This window comes from Netta rufina (assembly GCF_964035555.1).
Source record: "Netta rufina genome assembly, chromosome: 2".
NCBI classification, from domain to species: domain Eukaryota; kingdom Metazoa; phylum Chordata; class Aves; order Anseriformes; family Anatidae; genus Netta; species Netta rufina.
The window spans coordinates 47,424,524-47,444,339 of NC_140124.1; the positions used below are offsets into that span (position 1 = coordinate 47,424,524).

At 35.8% G+C, this 19,816-nt stretch overlaps 1 protein-coding gene across 1 annotated transcript in view; it reads left to right on the forward strand.

Moving 5' to 3' along the window:
* RECK (reversion inducing cysteine rich protein with kazal motifs) overlaps positions 1–19,816 on the forward strand; it is a 54,974-nt gene that overhangs the window by 10,050 nt on the left and 25,108 nt on the right. Inside the window, exons 4-6 of the mRNA XM_084282468.1 lie at positions 1,784–1,820; positions 7,431–7,516; positions 12,149–12,196. Coding sequence (XP_084138594.1) covers positions 1,784–1,820; positions 7,431–7,516; positions 12,149–12,196 — 171 coding nt within the window. The remainder of the gene's footprint in view (positions 1–1,783; positions 1,821–7,430; positions 7,517–12,148; positions 12,197–19,816) is intronic.

The window sequence follows — 19,816 nt, forward strand, 5'->3', positions numbered from 1 at the left end:
AATAATTGATACAATTTTTTTGAGCTCACAATAATCATCTCTATAACTGGCAAGTTTGCTGTTAAGTGTGTTATCTTAATATTGCTGCACTGATATTTTTTAACACTTTAAAAAACATTCAGATGTAAAATAGTTAACTATTGCATGAAGTTAAGTTTGCTGTTTTCAGATTCCACCTCACTCTTTTGAAAGGGTGTTGTGGTGACAATCCACAGAAGAGTGGATAGGTTGTGAATTTAATCGGTCTATTTTATAGAGCACTGACGTTGTTCTTTCAGTTAATACGATAGAAGGGGTTTTGCCTGGTATGAAATAGCGCACTGATTGCCAGAACAAGAGAAGAGCATCTTCTCATGAAATAAAGGAAATCAATTGAATCAATAGAGTGTAACTAGTAGAAGTGGCAGATCTTTACCTTTTTCTTTTGAGGTGACTTTGACTCTACTCTTAGGTGGGAAGCTCTCACAAATACAGAGGAGGACAGTTCTAGATGATTAGATACAGATCAATTTTAACTTTGGAAAGTCAGTAATTCCTGTGGTGACAGAGTCATTGCATGACAACAGAGCTTGCTGTTTCTATGGTTGAATTGAATTTTTCCTTTTCTCTTGAGGGACATGTTTAACGTTATTTCATTTAAAGCCCCTTAAGACCTGTCACTTGCCTTCTTAGACTGAATAATTTTCCTTTAATTCCATCTAATTAAGGTTCTCCAAGTGCTTGCTCAAAAAAAGTTGAATTCAGTTAGATTGTACTGAAATACATGTAATCCTTGAAGATTTGTTTGTACTCATGTCTTTTTTAACTGCAATATTAATAGCCGTGTTGTAAGACTCCAGTTACAGGACACTGACCATCTAACATAGCTTTTAGTTCTTTCAGCTTTCTAACACAGCACACCCACTGTAACATGTAGTTGTTTCTGACATGGGAACTAAAATTCTTACCTTAGATTGAATCCTTCCTCTGCTGCCTAAACCTCCATCTTCCAGGACATTTGTAAATTTATTAGAGAGATAACAGAACTACCTGTGGCAGACCAGCATCTGACCTGAGAGTTCTTTATACTAACCCCACTGTAAAAAAATACAAAAAATAAAAATAATCCACCGTAGTCATTGTTATGGCTGAGTAGTCTTTTGGTAATACCAGTAATGAGGGAAATAGTGCAAGAACTCTTTGGTAAGCTCTTTACCATCTGTTTTTTTTTCTGCCCTTTCCCCACCCCACAAAAAAAAAAAAAAATATATATATATATATATATATATTTACATAATTCTTATGCTTGCTACCATCAGCCACTTAGGTCATTTAGCAGGACCAGAAATGTTTTGGAGTGAGGGGAAACCCAGCAGATCCAACTTTCCCTGAAGCTGCCTATCTCTGGGGAACCTTAGAACTTTTGTCTTATTTTGTGTACGGCTTGATTTTGTTGTTTAAAATAAATGGTGGAAAGGAGTGATAGGGTAACAAGCTTCTCAACATGTCTTGGTCCAAGATAAATCTTTCTCTTTGTCTAAACAGTTGCTTCTTGGTTCTATAAATACTGGAATACTGGTGGAAAAAGTTGACTACCTAGCATAGGTGAGGTAAGCACAGTATGGTCTACACCTACAAAAATGCTCCTATTGATTAGATGTTCTGAACATGGCGGTCTTCTTGTCAAAGTAAATGATATATAGGCTGGAAGAACTCTTGAAACTGAAAATACTATTTTTTTTGTCTGTTAGAAACTCTTCTATTTTGTAGACTTACTTTTGCTTATTTGCATTTTACTTTTCAGGGAGAAGTGTGGGGTTGTATAAATTCTTCATTGCCAGGTAAGAAATACAAGTTTACCACTGGATTGTGTTGTTTTTTAACCAAATGTGTGTTTCAGTGTCTACCACCTGCACCCATAGATGTTATGACAATTTAACTTTCATTATGTTTCCATTATAAACTGTATTTTGGTTCTAGTTTCTTTATTCTACGCTGGATTACCTCTGTATCTTTTTCTTCTAACACTTCTTTTCTTTTCCTAGTTAGAAAACATTGAATATGTTTTGTATGATTAAATGTGTGTGTTTCTGTGATGCATCCAAGAAATATCAGAATTCCTTTCCTTTAAAGGCTTTCTATTATTTTTAGTTTCAATATACCTTAACCTGACTTACAATATCATGGATTGTTACAACTTTTTTTCTACATGATACTGCAGCTAGAATGAGTAATAGGGAGAAAAATTGAGAACTAGATAAACATAATTTAAGAAATGTGGAGGCAAAGAACAAGAACCAGAATGCTTGGTGCAGACAGATTTATAAGGTTAAAGCATAAGTTTTGAGACAGGACTGTTATGTTAAAAGGAGAGACCAAAACCAGATGAACTTGGTCTTAACTAGTATTCTTGTATCATGTGTGATCTCTAGAAGACTGAGTGAGATCAGCATGCTATGGGTTGAAGTGGCAGTGAGTAAAGAGGAGAATGTAACAATTTTACATCTACTCAGTTTTCTGCCAGCTGGAAGTTGGGTCCCTTCCAGCTCAGGATATTCTCTGATTCTGTGCTTCTATAAAACCTATTCTTCCCTGAAGCTTAATAGCCACATACAAATGAGTAGTAATGGATTTACTGTAACTGAGCAATGCACATTTCGATTTGAAATTTATGTTTGTGTAAGCAAGCAAAAAATCATTGGGAGTCTTTGTTAATGATCCACTCCCAAATTGACTTTCTGGGCTTTCTGAGTTAGTGTGAGACCTCTCAGTGTCTTTGTGGTGGGATTTTATTATCTTCTGATTTATGAAAGAAAGCTACTTCAATGGTGATGTAAATCTTTTTATAACATCTTCATAGGCAAACTGTTGAGGCATGTACTAGGTAAGTAGACAGTGGAGGTAGATTGAAAACTGGCTGAACTGCTGGGCTCAAAGATTTGTGATCAGTGGCACAAAGTCCAGTTGGAGGCCAGTACCCTTGGGGTCAGTGTTGGTTCTAGTCCTGTTATTAACATTACCGCTAATGGTGGGACAGAATGCACCCTCCATGTGTTTACAGATGATACAAAACTGGGAGGAGTGGTTGATAAGCCAGATATTTGTGCTGCCATTCAGGGCGATGTTGACAAACCAGAGAAAGCTGGCAAACAGGAACATCATGGGGAAAAAAAATGTGAAGTCCTGCAGCTGGGGAAGACCCCCATGCTCCACAGCATGCTGGGAGCTGAGCAGCTAGAAAGCAGCTTTGTAGAAAAGTGCCTGGGGATCGTGGTGGACAACAAGTAGAACATGCACCAGTGATCTGCTCTTGTAGCAAAGAAGACCAACAGCACCTGGGTTGCATTAGGAAGAGTGTTGCAAGCAGATCAAAGAAGGTGATTTCTTGTCCCCTTTTCAGTATTGATGAGACCACACTGGGAGCTCTGTGTCCACTTCTGGGCATCTTCATACAAGAAAGACAGGAATATACTGGAATAAGTCAATTAAAAAGCTCCTTCAAGGTGTCTGTATAAGATGATTAAAGGACTGGAACATTACTGGGATTGGAACATGGTATGAGGACAGGCTGAGAGCTGGGATTGTTTATCCTTGTTGAGAAGAGTAAGTTGAGGGCAGATCTTATCAATATGTAAAATTACTTGATCTAGGGTGTAAAGAAGATGGAAATCTACTCATCTTGCTGTTATCAGGATTCTCAGTGACAGGACAAGAGTCAGCGAGTATAGATTGAACAATGGTAACTTCTATCTAAACATAAGAAAAAACTTTGTAAGGAAGATGGAACAGTGGAAGAGGATGCCCAGAGAGATTGTGGAGTCTGCAGCTGTGGAGGTATCCAAAACCTTATTGGACATGGTCATGGCCAGTCTGCTCTTACTGAGCTTGCTATTAGCAGGGTAGTTGGACTAAGCAATCTTCAGAGATCCCTTCCAACCTCAATAATTCTGTGGCTTTCTCTCTGCTTTTTCTCCTGTTTGACTACTCTCAATACAGAAAATATGTCATGATAGAGCTTCCAGCACAGCCACAAACTGAGTTTTGACTGGATCATCATCTCTGATTATTTCATAATACAGCATCCACAATATGTTTTTACATACAGATGCATGCACATGCACGCTGATGATACAGCTATTTCAATGTTTCTGTTATCACACACGGTTGTGAAAAATTGACCAGATAAACAGATGACTTCAATAATTATTTTCTTTCTGTATGAAGTGCTTAGCTGTTTAGCTAGCAATGTAGATGATAACCTGTTTTACATGTGGGTTTAAATGGCATCTTGTCATACCATGGTATATAGAGAGTTTGGGATTCTGCCTTATAATATGCTGCTTGAGATACCCGTAGTGTATTCTTGTAGATTGTCTTTTCTCCTCTTCCCTTTCTTCCCTGCTTGATATTACTGATTTCTGTTAACACTTTGAAATAGTTTTATTTACCAGAAACTTCATCATGATAGTTACCTTAAAATGTTAATATTCTTACAGCTACCGCTTGAGCTACCATTCCTTTTCACAATTTTTTTCTGCATCCGTAAACTGATTGTGATAGTGGTTTATAAACTTTCTTGCATGGCTCATCCTCGCAAAACAGTACTGTTTAATTGTCCTCACCAATACTGTGCAATGAGCTTCAAAATACTTAAGATTAGATGTTAAGGAATTTAAATATTCTGTGAAACAACAAGAAGGTGAATACTAATCAGTGATTTAATGGAGAGTTTCTTTTTAAAAACCACAAGTCTGTCAATGTTTTCTTATTAAAACTAGTAGGCCTACAATATGTGAATTATTTTGGGGAACTTGTCTAGGTAATGAAAGGTTCTTTGCCACCATGCACACATTATATTACTGAAGAAGCTACTTACAAAGGGTGATTGAGAGGCTCCAGTTGAGAAGCTGGGGGGAGACCAGCCACCTATAATTCTAGATGGTAATAATATTCTGGTTTTAAGTTTTATCACTTTCTTTAAGCAGACTGTAGAAGACTTCATCAGAGAAATCAAAATTCTGACTTGGGCTTTCTTGTACACCTCTTGACACATGCAAATAAGCATACTTGTTCCTCAGTTTCTTCTTTTTCCATCTCTTTTGTTCTTCTTTTCTGTTTCTTGGGCACCACTGTGATCCTGTTTCTCATATTTTTGGAGTGTAGCTTGATTATTTCATCACAAAATGTGTATCAGAGATTGCATTCCAATTTGTCACTTTTGTGCAGCTTTCTTCCACTGTTTCTGACTTCAATACCCTTGTGGAGGCTACAATAAAACTGTACAGATGGATTTATCGTGTTTCACCTGGATATAGCTGGTTATTGGAACAGGTTTCTGGAAATCTTGTTCTCATTTTGATTGCACATATTTAACGTTTCTTAGTTTTCTTTTACCTTAAAAGAAACTTCAAAAAATAAACTTAAAAAGTCAATATTACTAATAAATATGCTATTGACTATTACAGTTTTCACCAAAAGGAGTTTATGTGTAGCTCCACTTACAAAAGTTGTGCAAAAACAAGTGCAACTTTTAGGCCTAAGATAGAACATAGTTAAGTACCTGTTTTGGCAATTACCTGTAGATGTGTAGTTAAATATATTTGTGTGACTTGGAATTAGTTTAAAACAGTTCATCAACTCAGAATTTTTTAGCTTTGTTTACAAGCTGTTGATGTATCTACAACAACAGTTTTTAAACACTTTCAGAATGATGCTCGATCTCTGAAAAACAAATTCCTTACCCTGCTTGTGGAAGTGGAAGGTGAGCTGAATTTGCGATTGTTGATGGCCTTCGCTGCTGCTTTCAACTAGGTTGAATTGGAAAGGTGAGCCAAGACTCTGAGCAGAGGTAAAGAGGATTTGGACAATCTTCAAAAAGATCATTGTGTTATTGGTCTACAGTGCTTCCAGAAGGTCTGGCCTATTCAGATGATACAGCACTACTTCAGGCTGACTGCAGGCACGCTGCACTTCAAACAGGCTTCATCCAAAAGTTGTTCTTCACCTCTGCCTCTCTGCACCTTCCACCTACTATATCAAGCATTAATGTTTTAATTTGCATTTTTAAAAAGTGATTGATATTTCAATTTGTTGGAAAATATGTTCATTTAGCTAAAGATTTTGCTGCTTCTTTATAAATTTTAATATTAATGTCTTTTCTTGATTTATTGGAATGTTATGAGACTGATACTGGTAAGGCAAAAGACAAATCCATTTCTATGCCAGCTGTGTTTGCAGAGCCAGCCAAGTGTTTTTTGTTCAAACCAATTTTGTTCACAATACTTTCCTACTGGTGATTGTTTTCCATTGCTTGCAATGATTTTTGATGACTTTTTCCCAATACTTTCTTAGCATTTAAATTTAAGCTCAATGGTTTATTATCTTTCTTTTCTTTTAAAGCTGGGCATCCCATTTTACTTTTCTAAGAAGGCATTTCTACTGGGCTTAAAAACTTTTTTTTTTTTTTTTTTAATTAAGCAACTGATTCTTTTACCTCCTACTTCTTACCTCCTACTTCCTATTTCTATCTAAAGGATACAATGTGTGTCATGTTATGTTTATTAATAAAATGATGAGTGATTTGTTTGAGCTAAATTATTTTTTAGTTGTTAAAGAAGTGTGACATTTGCCACAGGTTCCAGGTTGTTGCATAGCTTAAACCTTCAGTGTGATTATTTCTGTCATAAATGTTATGTGAGGAAATCAGTACAGAAATATGCTCTTTTTTATTATTATTATTTTATTTTTTAATATATTTATTATTATTATTATTTACGATATCTTTAACACATTTGTGAATATAGATTAGGGGGATGAAACAACTTACTGCAGAAGATCACTTTCCCATGTAACTTTGAGATAAGAAATGGGGAAAATGGAAGTAGCAAAATAGAAAAAGAGAGAAAGGAAGATGAGAAACATTTATTTAAGATAATTCTGGATATGGAAGTGTGTTATTGGGGTAGAGAAACTACAGAGGAAGCTGGAAGAAAAATCAAGAAAGATATTCTATGTTACGGAGCTTGATAGGAAACTATAGTGCTATTGAAGCCAGTAAAAGAATGTGTCTGAGACAATGTTGTTTTTAACATTTTTTTCCTATTGGTTTCTGTTGGCTTATACTTCATATTACATAAGTAAAATTACCGAACTGTGATATTTTCAGTGAGCATATAAAATGATTTGGACAAAACACCTTTAAATTCAGAGTATAGAAGGTACTTAATTGTCAAGTTCTACATTTATTAAGGCATGGATTTATTTTTCTTTTCTTGCTTGAAGTTGGTTTGTAATGACAATAAATTCGAATAAAATGTAATATGTAACTTGGCTTTTTAAACAAGAACATGAGTATCATATTTGAAAAATAACATACTCATGGGTAGGGAAGGGAAAATGATGGCACAGGATCTTTTACTACTGTAATATGTACTGTAATTTTATTTTTAAAGGAGTTCTGAAGAAGTCTGATGGTTGGGTTGGTTTAGGTTGCTGTGAGCTAGCTATTGCTGTGGAATGTCGGCAAGCATGTAAACAGGTAAGGCTTTCTAATTGTTTTTTCCATGGTTAATGTCAAATAACTCTGAATTCATCCTGATTGTGATCTTCAGGCATTTTTAATACCAAAATTAGATTATCACACAAACTTTTTTTAAAACTGCAAAACACAAGAAACTTCCCAGGAAGTACTACTGATGATAAATGTCAGCCACAGAGTTTCAAGAACCAAAAGAGAATTTACATGGTTAGAATCAGTTTGCAATAAAAAAGTAAAAACTGAAGTCTACTGTAGCTTCACAAAGGAGGCTTTGGCCATCCTGAAAATACTGAAAAACTTTTACTGGATGGGCAAACCAGGGTACAAAGAAAAGCCCGAACAAAGCAATAAATGTAGGGCGAAAATCTTAATGTAATTAAATGTGATTCCTGTTCCATAAGAGAACTGAAGTCAAATAGAGTCTGCCTGGTTTTTACAGATACGTGAGAAGCACGTGAGATTCTTGGGTGTCTTTGTACTCCAGTGGGATTTCATCAGGATTAGCAGATCTGACTGGCTCTCTATTAGTATAAAATACTAAACATTAGAACCTTGTAAACGTTACCAACTGTGATGCTGCTGTGTGGTGGTAAAATTAACATCTAAGATATGGGAGGTATGGCTGGGAAGTTTATCCTAACTAAAGGAACATTCCTTTTGACTAAAAGCACAGTCTGTGATTGTTTTGAACCACCGCCTCTGAGCTTAAATAATACTGTATGTGCTGTTCCTAGACCCCACCACTAGCCATCTCTCTAGTGCCAAACGTGTCAGTTAACAAGCTAATGAAGGAGTCGGTCTGTCTCTTGCCAGCATGGGTACTTGATTTTGTTGACATTCAGATGGTTGTCTGGAGTCCAACCATCCAAGGGTACTTGATCTTATAAACATAAGATTCAGGCTGGGTATCAGGAAAAAGTTCTTCACTCAAAAGGTGGTCAGGCACAGGGGCAGGCACCCCAGGGCAGGGGTCTCAGCACCGAGCTTGCCTGACTTCAAGATGCATTTGGATGATGCTCTCAGACACCTGATCTGGCAGATTTTTTTTTTATTTTTTTTTTTGGTGGACCCAGGGGACTTGACAATCCTTGTGGGACCCTTCCAGCTCAGATATTCTATGAAAACATAAATGATTGTTTGGGTAGACACCTGACTTTGTTAACATTAGAGTGTTTTTTCCTTACCTCTTAGTCAGTGCTCTGCAATCGCTTGGCAGAGAGCAAGGGAACAGAGGGGTAGATGCTGCCCAAACACTCTCTCACTATTAGGATACTTAATGAAGCTTCTGTCTGACCTGTCTTGTGTTAGTATTTTACTGTAAAAGTCAGTCAAAGAAACTCTCTAAGACTCAATTTGGAGTTTTAGAAAGCAGGCGTTCTTTAATTGCAGCACCGGACACACAGGGGACCACTTCACCTAGTGTGTGCACTGAATTATTCAAGCTACAGGGGTTACATACAATCAAAACATACATATTTATTATACATATTTATTAGATACCTGCTAAATGATCAATATATTCATACTATTTCCTGGAACTCATTAAAGCATGTAAAGGTCCCTGATGTGTGTGTGTTTCTACTGGTCTTTCAGGGGTTTCTGGTGGTTGTTGGTAGCCTTCCTCGCTGTTTGCTGGTTGAACTCAGTTTCTGCACATGCTCAAGCCATCTGGTTCTTTCTTATCTTATTATTTCAACTTAGACATGGATACTAAGAAAAGCCATTTACATGTCCAAGGACATGGGCATACCATGAGTTCCTCACCTGCTCTTTTCAGAAACATCCTCCAAGCCTGGGTTATCTTGCCCCTCTTCCCTGTACAGGGATACAATTCTGGTCTTACAGAAAAGGCTAACTAATTAGTGAGTAAGGTAGCATCAGAGATACAAAGTTTCTAAACTTCCATCTGTGTAACTAAACATAATAAAGGCTTGGCCTATCTGTTCATAAAACATTTTGCATTTGGTTCTATTATTCTACCAGGGAGAGACCCCTATTTCCTTCTGACTCAGTGCCAATTATGTACTTGAGTCATAGAATCATAGAATATCCCAAGTTGGAAGGGACCCATAAGGATCATCAAGTCCAACTCCTGCCACCACACAGGTCTACCCATAATTTTAGACCATGTGACTAAGTGCACAGTCCAAACACTTCTTAAATTCTGACAGGCTTGGTGCCATGAGTACTTCCCTGGGGAGCCTGTTCCAGTATGCGACAACCCTCTCAGTGAAGAACCTCTGCCTGATGCCTAGCCTAAATCTCCCCTGCTGCAGCTTGACTCCATTCCCTCAGGTCCTATCACTGGTCACTAAAGGGAATAGATCGGTGCCTGCCCCTCTGTTCCTTCTCGTGAGGAAGTTGTAGGACGCGATGAGGTCCCCCCTCGGCCTCCTCTTCTCCAGGCTGAACAGGCCCAGTGCCCTCAGCCACTCCTCGTACGTCTTCCCCTTTAGGCCCTTCACCATCTTCGTAGCCCTTCTCTGGACACTCTCCAACAGTTTCACATCCTCGTTGTACTGTGGTGCCCAGAACTGCACACAGTACTCGAGGTGAGCCCGGACCAGCGCAGAGTAGAGTGGGACAATCACCTCCCTCAACTGACTAGCAATGCTGTGCTTGATGCGCCTCAGGGTACAGTTGGCCCTCCTGGCTGCCTGGGCCCTCCATGGAGGCCGCCATTTCTTCAAATGTGTTCTGAACTTTGGGTGTAACACTGTTCTCGCCACGTCCTGACATGTCACTTGGCAAATGGAGCCAATCCACTCTAATTCTGGTTTGTAAACATCTGGTGTGTGATTGCTGTTGCTATGCTCTATTTTGTTGCTTTGTAGTAGTAATTTATTAACTACATCTACAGAGGTTCCAAAGCTACCTTTGCTTTGGTTATGATAAATGTAATTTCTTGATATATATATATACACATATATTTACAATCTGCATGAAAGTTCTTATTCTAAAATGATGCTAGTGGAAGGCAACATGCGACTTTTTCTAAGTTCTCTTTTTTTTATTGCAGTACTATATTTAGTGATGCAACATTGGAGTCACAGCCCCAAATAGATTTTTGTGCTTCTTTAAAGAGATTTTCATTTATCAAATGGAATAAAGTATGTTTAGTCAGTCTTTGGTGTTATCATATCGCTGTTTTGGTCGGGTGACGCTTTTAAGCATAACACATAAATTAGCAATTACCTTTTAAACAAAAATCTGGGAAGCATTTTCTGATTTTATATTTTTCAGCATATGCTTATGACTATATATGACTATAAATACATTTCAGAAACAAAAAGTGTGCAGCTATTTGTTGTCATTCTTATAACTCAGTTCTGCAGCGCAGATGTACTAAGATGCATTCACTATAGTATCTTGCACATTACCCATGTAATCTTAGTCTTGAACCAGCAGCCTACTGCAAGTTGTTGTCAAAATACAAAAAAGGCTACCTCCACCAAAGAGCGTCTAGTTAGTTTAACCTATTTGACAAGAGATGAGCAGTGAGTACACAAACAGTAGTGTGAAAAGAAGGCGAGGAGTAAATAAATGGAAAAATAGGGACAGAAATATAAATGTAGTTCAAAAAATATTTTCTTTCTTCTGGAAAGAATATGCGTATATCACTTCAAATGTGTTTGTTAGTAAAATTTTTAAATTTATTCTAACATTTTAGTCTTTTCCAGATCTGATTTAAAAAAAAAAAAAAAAACAACTTCCATTGTCCTTCCATTTCATGTCCTATGAAATTCTATTAATTTAATCTTATAATAATAATATATAATCTTATAATAAATTCTATTAATTTAATCTTATGATTGGTGTATCATTTCTCTTTATTCTCAAAAACAAATGCTGTATTGTTGATTGTAGACTATGCTGTCTCAGAATCTTGGCTGTATTTTGTACTTGAGTGGACTCTGGTTGATACGTTTCACATGGTTTTGATTAAAACTAAAAAAAAAAAAAATACTTTGGCAAAACAGTAAAGATAATAGAGAAATGCTTGAATGCTAATTTTGATTCTTGAAACTTGAGGGAGTTTTACAGGCATTTTGAAGAAGGTGCTATTATAAGTCCGAGGTCAGATTTTACCCTGGTATTTTGGAGGGGGAAATACCTCCAAAAAAAAAAAAAAAAAAAAGGAGCAGGAGTTACTCTACAGAAGAAACTGATGTGCACTTTGAAAGGAGAATTTCTGGAAATTGGTTTTACAACAAGAACTATAGGACTGCATGTTCTAGAGGGAGAAGGGAACAAGACAGATAAATGTTATTGAGCATGGAAAATGCTCACTTTTGTGAGCATTTGTGCTCAAGCTCTTCCATTTCCTAAATGTTTCAAATATTCCACCTTATCCTGTAAACATTTGATGAAAACTGACTTACTTTGTGTGTGCATCCAGTACCAACAAACTTGGTGCAGAAATAAGAAATTTGGGTCTTTAATTATATGTAGTATTGACAAAGTTGTGGTTTCTTAAAACTTTAAATGGATTCTTTAGGTTCTTAGAAAGGAACATTTAAATAGATCATGGATCCATGATTACCATAGTTAACATAAGGATAGAACAATAATTATTTTGCAACATGTTTTTATTATTTTCTGCCTGAAATGGGGAAATTTTCTGTTTTTCAGGCTTCTTCAAAGAATGATGTTTTAAAAGTCTGCAGAAAGGAATATGAGGTATGTATGTGTGTGTGCGTGCATATATCTTAATAAGTCATCTGTTTTATAAATTTCTGTGACAAGTATCCTGAGAAGAGGGAATTTCTAGTCTTCTCATGCAGTAACATATCTGTATATACTCACTTTCATTCAAATGTAAATTGCCTCTCTGCATTTTTTGTAAAAGTACAATCACTTTCTGTGAAAAGGGGCTTGCCTTTTTTTTAGACTTTCATATATCTTAATTTGATTGATAAAGATGCAGCTTTCAAAAGGGAGACCTAGATTCTAAAATAGTTTGTTAAAGAAGAGTTCTGATGAAAGTAGGCATTCATTGTCAGGGACATTTTGAGTTCTATAATGGGAGATTTGGCTTTAAAATGACCTTAAAGAAATAAACTCAGGATCCTTTAAGTAGTCTATCCCAATATATATAATTCAAAATGAATAATTTTTGTTAACATCAGTGAAACTACGAATACTAGCAGTTATTTCTAACAATTAATTTTAAGAGTAAAACAATAGGATATTTTCCGAATTCTGCCTTCATCTGTATTCTTTTTAACACATTTTGTAGAAAAGTTATTTTGCTAGGACGTTTTCACTTCCAATTGTTTCTTAATTAAAAGCCAGATTCCTCCTCCTCCTGCACATTCATCCATCTCCTTTCCTCCTGCCTACTGCCCTGAATTAGTTAGTCCTATGTAAATTCAGCTCTTAATAAACAGTCCAGGTTATCAAACAATTCTCTGTTTTCTTGATTTGGGCAGAAATATAGCAGGTTTCCTGTTTTCCAAGAAACAATAGATTCCCTGTTGTTTTTTTTCCCTCTCATATTTCATCTAAATCTACAGAGTATTTTCCTAGATTCTTCACTGTTGAAGTTAGCATAGTTTGTTCTCTTTAAAATGGATTTAAAGTAGTTCTGTCTTCTCTCATGCTGTGATATGCTATACTGTCAACATCTGTAAACTTCTCCTCTATTATGCTGGTCTGTTTCCTTCTTTTTTTTCTGGATTTCTGCATTGCTGTAGGAGGTTGGCCAATATGTGTTGAAGGAGAACGGGAAAGGAAAGGTAAGAGATTAAAGAACACCTACAAAATGGTGATAGTCATCTTATTTACTTTCCTAAGCCTTTTTCCAGTTTTTTATCTGGAATTTTGGAAAGTGGCATCTTGCTGTTATTGCACGGAAGACCTTAGCTCTTTCTACCTGTGCAACACTAAAAGAAGGAAAGGCAGAAAAAATTATGGAAGTACATATCAGTTTTGTGATTGGTGAAGAAGTGAAGAGAACTTTTTAAATGAGCACTAGGAGCAGTAGGTACCAATACTGTGTTACAGAGAGAAATGAAGTATGTGCAGTGGTAGATCTTCAGTTATTACATATTTTGTACAAAAATAGAACTTCCTATGTATCTAGGCTTATAGGTACACATGAAAAATAGTACTTGCTATGCTCTGAAGATACCTATTGCAAGTATAAAATTCAGGGAAGTTTCGCCGAAGGTATGAGATCTGAAAAGCTGCTTCTGGAAGGAACCTGCACTTTTTTTTTTTTTTTTTTGCATCCTAGCCATTTTTCATTTTTCCTCCTTTTTTTCTTTTTTTTTTTTTTTTTTTAGTTGATGTCTTGGTGAGTGTGGCCTGCTCCTTGTGTAGTCTTACGAGTAGCTTCTATATCTGTGACTAGTACCATACTTTGTATTCAGTTGGGTTGGTTGGGGAAAAAAATTAAGAACTGGGAAGGGATTGCCGAGTTAAAACACTACATGACAAATAAGATCAGAAACAGCTTGTGAATCATATAAATGCAATGTTATACATGTTACGTTGCCTTTTGCTTAAGAATCCATGTTTGAGTCACTTAACATGAGCATCCAGTTTGAGAATTAGTTTATTAATAATTAATTATTGAGTTATTGAATATAATACAGATATAACTTGTAAGTAAAAGCTAGCTGAATTAAGAAATATAAAGGTGTAAATCTCTTTTTGCAAACACTGTCATAGCTTGCTAACTTATACACTCACTTAAGCATTTCACAGAGAATTTACAAAATCTTCCTGCAGTAATTGACTGAACTGTCCATAGTACTTCTCCGTGGTCTTTAGAGATTAGGGAAGCAACTTTATGAGTTATACTTCAGCTTCCCACTAAGTTAGTGAGAACAAAGAATGTGGTAAGTCTTCAAGGGTAAGGCACAGTGTTCAGAGTAGTGGAGGGAAAAAAACACAAACCTCCAGATAGTTGTTGTTACAAAGTTAGAAGTTGCTAAACAGTGTCTCAGACTGTGCAATAACAGAATCACTTGAACGCCGATGTGCCAGCTTTTCACAAGATTAATTAAATACACTTTTTCTGCTAATCGTATTTTTCCGGATTAATTTTACTGTAAATGTTAATGTAGCTTGTGATTCTTGTTATTTGGAGATCTTACACATTTTAGAAATGGATCATGGTGTAATAATATGTTCATTTTCATCAGTGCATTGAGAATTTTAAGCAAGCCCTATTAAATGTCTTTTAATTTCAAGTAGCACTGCATACAGAATTTTTTTAAAAATAACACAATGTCCTTGAATATTTTTTGGATGTTATTAGACGTTATTTAGCTTCCTTTGAAAGATGTTATCCTGTTATTCTTTTTCCCATCTTCTGCTTCTTGGATACTCATTTTTGTCATGTTCCTTTTCTCTCTAGTTCTGTGCATCTCATCACCTTTATCTTTCACTACTTCTTCCAGCTTTCTACTATCTTGCTCTAAAAAGAAGGTAGGTAATAGTCAAAGAGAGAAGAAGAAAGAAGTGGAGGCTGTATGGATTGTATGTAGGATTTTCTGATTTTTCACCTTTTAAAAATTTTGTGTAAAGTTAAGGTTCATTTTTGAATACAACAAACAGTACACACTTGGAGGAGTAACAAAATAATTCATAATGCTTGAAATAAACTGTGATAAGTTTATTACTGAATTTAAAATCACATTTATTTCTATTGTGCATCGGAACAGGAGAGCTAAAATTTTTATTAGATTACAACTATGGGGTCTTTACACTGCATACTGAGTTCCCCGCTCTGCTTTAAGCACTTCAGTTCTTACTTTTCGTCTTAAATAAGGCATTACTCAAATGTTCTATGTTATTTCACTTATGTTCTTCAAGCCTTTTTTTTTTTTTTTTTTTTTTTTTTGGACACAGTGGTGAACACTTTTGATGTCCCTGGACTGTAAAAAGGTATTTTTGCTCTCACAGATTTGAGCAGTGTTTAGTTTAATTTGGCTTGTGGTTGTTCCAACAATTTCTAAATACAGAAACTTCAAGTGCACAGCCTGCAGCTTCAGTTGCTGCAGTAAGTATTCAGAAATTTATTAATTGTGCTACACTACTGGCAGGTTTAATCCTTCAGGATCATATGATCCTGCTTTATGCTGAAGTTTTAGTGAATTTTGGCTACTGATTAGCCCTTTTTAAAATATGCTGCGAGGTTTTTAACCCTTATATAATTGTAGGAATTACTCACAGACAATAGATTATAACTCAAGGTTCTGTTTAGAACATAGTTTGGTGAAAGGTTCCAAAATTGTTTTAATGAACCCCTAAAGCACACAGCTTGTTTGTGGCTTCTGGAAGTACTGCTTAGGAATTCTGGGCAGACTTTGACTCTGTATATCACACATTATATATAATAATATTGTGATCTTCTATTGCATTTTGTTTCTGTTCTGTACAGTTCAAAGGAAGTTGATTTTAAAAAAAATGATCTTGCCAAAAATGAAGTTCCAGTGATTAAGTTCTACCTTACTGTGCTAGTGTTTTCATTTTTTTTACTGTTTAACATAACTGAGGAAAATCTTAGCCTTAATTGTTAATTTTTTCAGGTTTAAAAAAAAAATCTAAACAGATGTCCAACATCATCTGAAACTTCAGCTGCGTCCACTAAACCTTAGTATGTTAGCTTCTGACTTTAACTTGTATTGATAACTTCTAAGTTTCAATGAAGTTGAGAAAAGACTAACAGAATTTAAAGTGCTTTGCTCTGTGAGAGTAGCAATGAGTTTCCTGCTATATTTGTAACTGAAAGTAATATTTATAAATTAAGATGTCCTTATTTGAATACAATCTGTATTCAGATACTTAATGTGGTTAGTTTGCCCAAAACAACAGTACTAAATGTATATTTCCACTGGAGTTAATAGAATACAGATTCCATTATAATTTTCAGGAAGAAAAATGATATTTGTTGGGGGGCGGACTGTCGCGGGAATTCTCTATATTTTCTTGTGCAAAAGAACAGCTTCGCTGTTATTTTTCATTCGAGAGGCAGCCATTTGGAAAAAATGTACATGTGATATGAAAGCATGCCTTATGATGCAAAAGACTTCTCTCTTTTTAGCAAAATGTTTTGCTCTATTTGTATTTGTGTGTTTTGGTTTTTGAGCCGTTACCTGCAGCTGATGAGCTCCAAAAAGAGCGAAACCAGTTAGGTCCTGCAGTACTGGCTATGGTGAGGAAGACTGGAAAGAGTTCTCTGCTAGATAAACTAAAATTGCCTTTTTCAATTTCCATAATGTGACTGTTTTCTTAAGGCATACACACTTGTGTTGGCTGAGTCTGCCTGTTAACTTTCCATTCCTTCTGCTTGTAGTCTCATTTGTTTTGATGACCGATTTCAGCAGTTGTGTGGTGTGTTTTTTTTTGTTTTTTTTAACAACCAACTGAAGTATCTTTAAGACTTCTCAGATGAAATCATTTTAAAAGTAGAATAAATAATTCTGCATTCGTTCTTTAAATTTCAATATTACCATCTTTGTTTGCTTGATATTTTATTCATGAATTGAAAATGGAGTTTTGGGTGTAGGGGGACTATACTGTTGGCTTTTTATCCTCATTTTCACAGATCTTGGTGACGTAGTTTTCCCTTTAAGACAAATATCCTTTTCTGCTCTTTTTGTTTCTTTCTTGTTTGTTTGTTTGACTTTACATATGTATTTGTTTTATCTTTTGCTCTTGATTTTCTGTGTCTGTCTTTTCTCACAGTTCACTGTTTCAAGAGATTTTGGTAGGCAATTCAAAAGGAAGCTTGAATGGGATGCTGATATCTTAAGTATGATTGCTATTCTATAAAAGAGATGGGGACTAACCCTGTATTCTGTAATGAAGTTACGGTTAGTAACTCAAGACAGACTGTGATGGTCTAAAGCTGTTATTAGCTTTATTTACAAACAGAGGACTATACATTAATTTTTCTAAGATTTTCTCATGTCTGTATATCTATGCTTCTTGCACATGTACCTGTATTTTTTGGGAAACTGAACAGTTGTCCAGAGCTACAAGAAGAGCAAATTCAGCATCTTAATTATCACTGTAACCTGTGGTGGCTACAGGTTACAGTTTCGTGATACAGTGAGTTGCTTCAACAAGCTGAAGTTCTTCTAGTCACACAAATACAGTTTTGTGTACCTTATTCTGGATCTGGCATCTTGCAGGTCCTTCTAAAAGATTATTTAAATTGCTAGCACAAGAGAAAAATGCTTTCTGCAGGGTTACTGAGAAAAATGAGGCCATGAAACGAAGAGTATAGTCAGAGCTGGTGTGAAGGCTTACACAAATTATACAACCAGAAGCATGGAGAGAGGAGTTGAAAACAAAACGGAAAAGGGAAGTAAGACAACCTCCTTCTAATTGCAGTATTAGTATTATTACAGTGATTCAGCAGTCAGTGGAATGGCAGTTTCCAAGTACAGAAGGAGGATTGATTACCTGGTATGGGGATCGTGTCTGTCTTACAGAAACAGAAAGGTTTTTAAAATAGGTAGAAGAGGATAATTTTGTCTCAACTTGAGCCCTTTTTCATAAGAGAAATGTTGGTACTCCATAATCTCAACATTTTTCTCTATTTTTGTCTGTGGTTATAAGCTGAGCAAAAAAGGGTCAGTGATCCTGTTATTCCAAACAGCTTTTTAATGACTTATTTAATAACATTCTACTTTTAATAATGTGACAAATCCTACCTGAGTTTATAGCAACTTTACATCATCATCCTACAGATTGTTAGTGCTAAATGACAGTATGTTCAGTACTTAGGCTGAAGTCCATCTGTCATGGTTATACCTTTCAGCAGCCTCTACCGTCCCTGTGCATTAATTCATACACAATTAGTGTTGCTTTCTGCCAGGCTGTTTTGTTCACCATGTTCCAGTGCTTGGTACAGGATGGGTGCAGAATCTAATTTCAGAAGCTTCTGAGGACAGTCAGTCGTGGATCAGACTGATGTGGTGTGTGGCAGCAGTTCCTATCTTGACAGTTTTTTTCTTCTTTAATACACCAAAGGTCCCAAAGAAGAAAGTACGGTGCTATAAAAATGACATGACCCTGCAGGCAGTATTATAAATCAGTTCTTTACAGAAGTAGGGTGATGATTTTGTGTACAAATAACCATAGAATGGTTTGAATTGGAATGCAACCATAAAGATAACCTAGTTCTAACCCCCCTGTGAAAGGAAACATGTTGTGTTTACGTGAGTTCCCAGCTCAGTGTAACCAAATACGAGCAAGCTGCTTCAAAGGAAGAACTCAGCATTCAGATGTTGCAGTTACTGGTTATGGTTAACTCATAAAAATGAGTTAGCCATGGGGAGATTTAGTTACTTTGATATTGACTTTGCTTTGCTCTGTTATCCTGCCTAGTAATCCTGCCTAGATTAAACTTCAGGGGAGAAAATAAGGATGCTGCCAAATCAGATTGACCCAAATGATCTGCAAAAACAATGCAAATAAAGAATTTGAACTGGGGGGGGGGGAGGGGAAAAAAAAAAAAAAAAGAGTCCTGCACTCTAAACTATCTCCAAGACAAAAAGAAAAATAGAAAATATGATTCTCAGTACATCTTCACTTTAAAAAATTTAATGTTTCCATCTGTTTGGAGCAATACAGATTTTCACAAAAATATCACAAAGATTATTGGGGATAACCCACTTCACAGCAATGTACTAAATATTAGTAACTAACAGAGATGAAAATTCTTGAGAATTTTCATGCCAGTTTCTCATAATAAAAATACTGTTCACTTTTCCTTTCTCATTTTAGACCTAGACTTTTTTCAGTATTAATCTGATGAACTCTTTGAATATTATGTTATACTTAAGTGTCTAACTTGTTTCAAAGTGAAGCAAAATATTTGCTACTTCTATAAGATGAAGTTCTACAATCTGTTCAGTTTGAGGCAACCATTTTGTTTTCAGACTTGAGCAAAGTTGTGTGTTTTTGCTAGCTGATGAGCTACCAAGCTGATGTTAGGTCTGCATTTTAGGTCTTTTCTTTAAAGGTTGTAGCACATCTTGGTTTAGTACAGCAAAACATCAGATTTTAATCCCACACTGTGTGAGGATCAATATTACAGTGTTTGTTTTATTGTCTAGATGATGTGTAAAATGCAAATGTATATAATATTGGTGATAGGGGAAACGAAGGTGATTGGGAACTTTATGAAGATACGGATTGCTTTTTGCCACTGTGTTAATGGGTTTGATCACTTGATAATCTTATTTCATGTTTGTACAAGTGTGGAGAGTGTTTCAAATTTCTTTTTATAATCATGTTATTTTAAAATATTTCATAACTGGTAGTTGAAATTTTAGA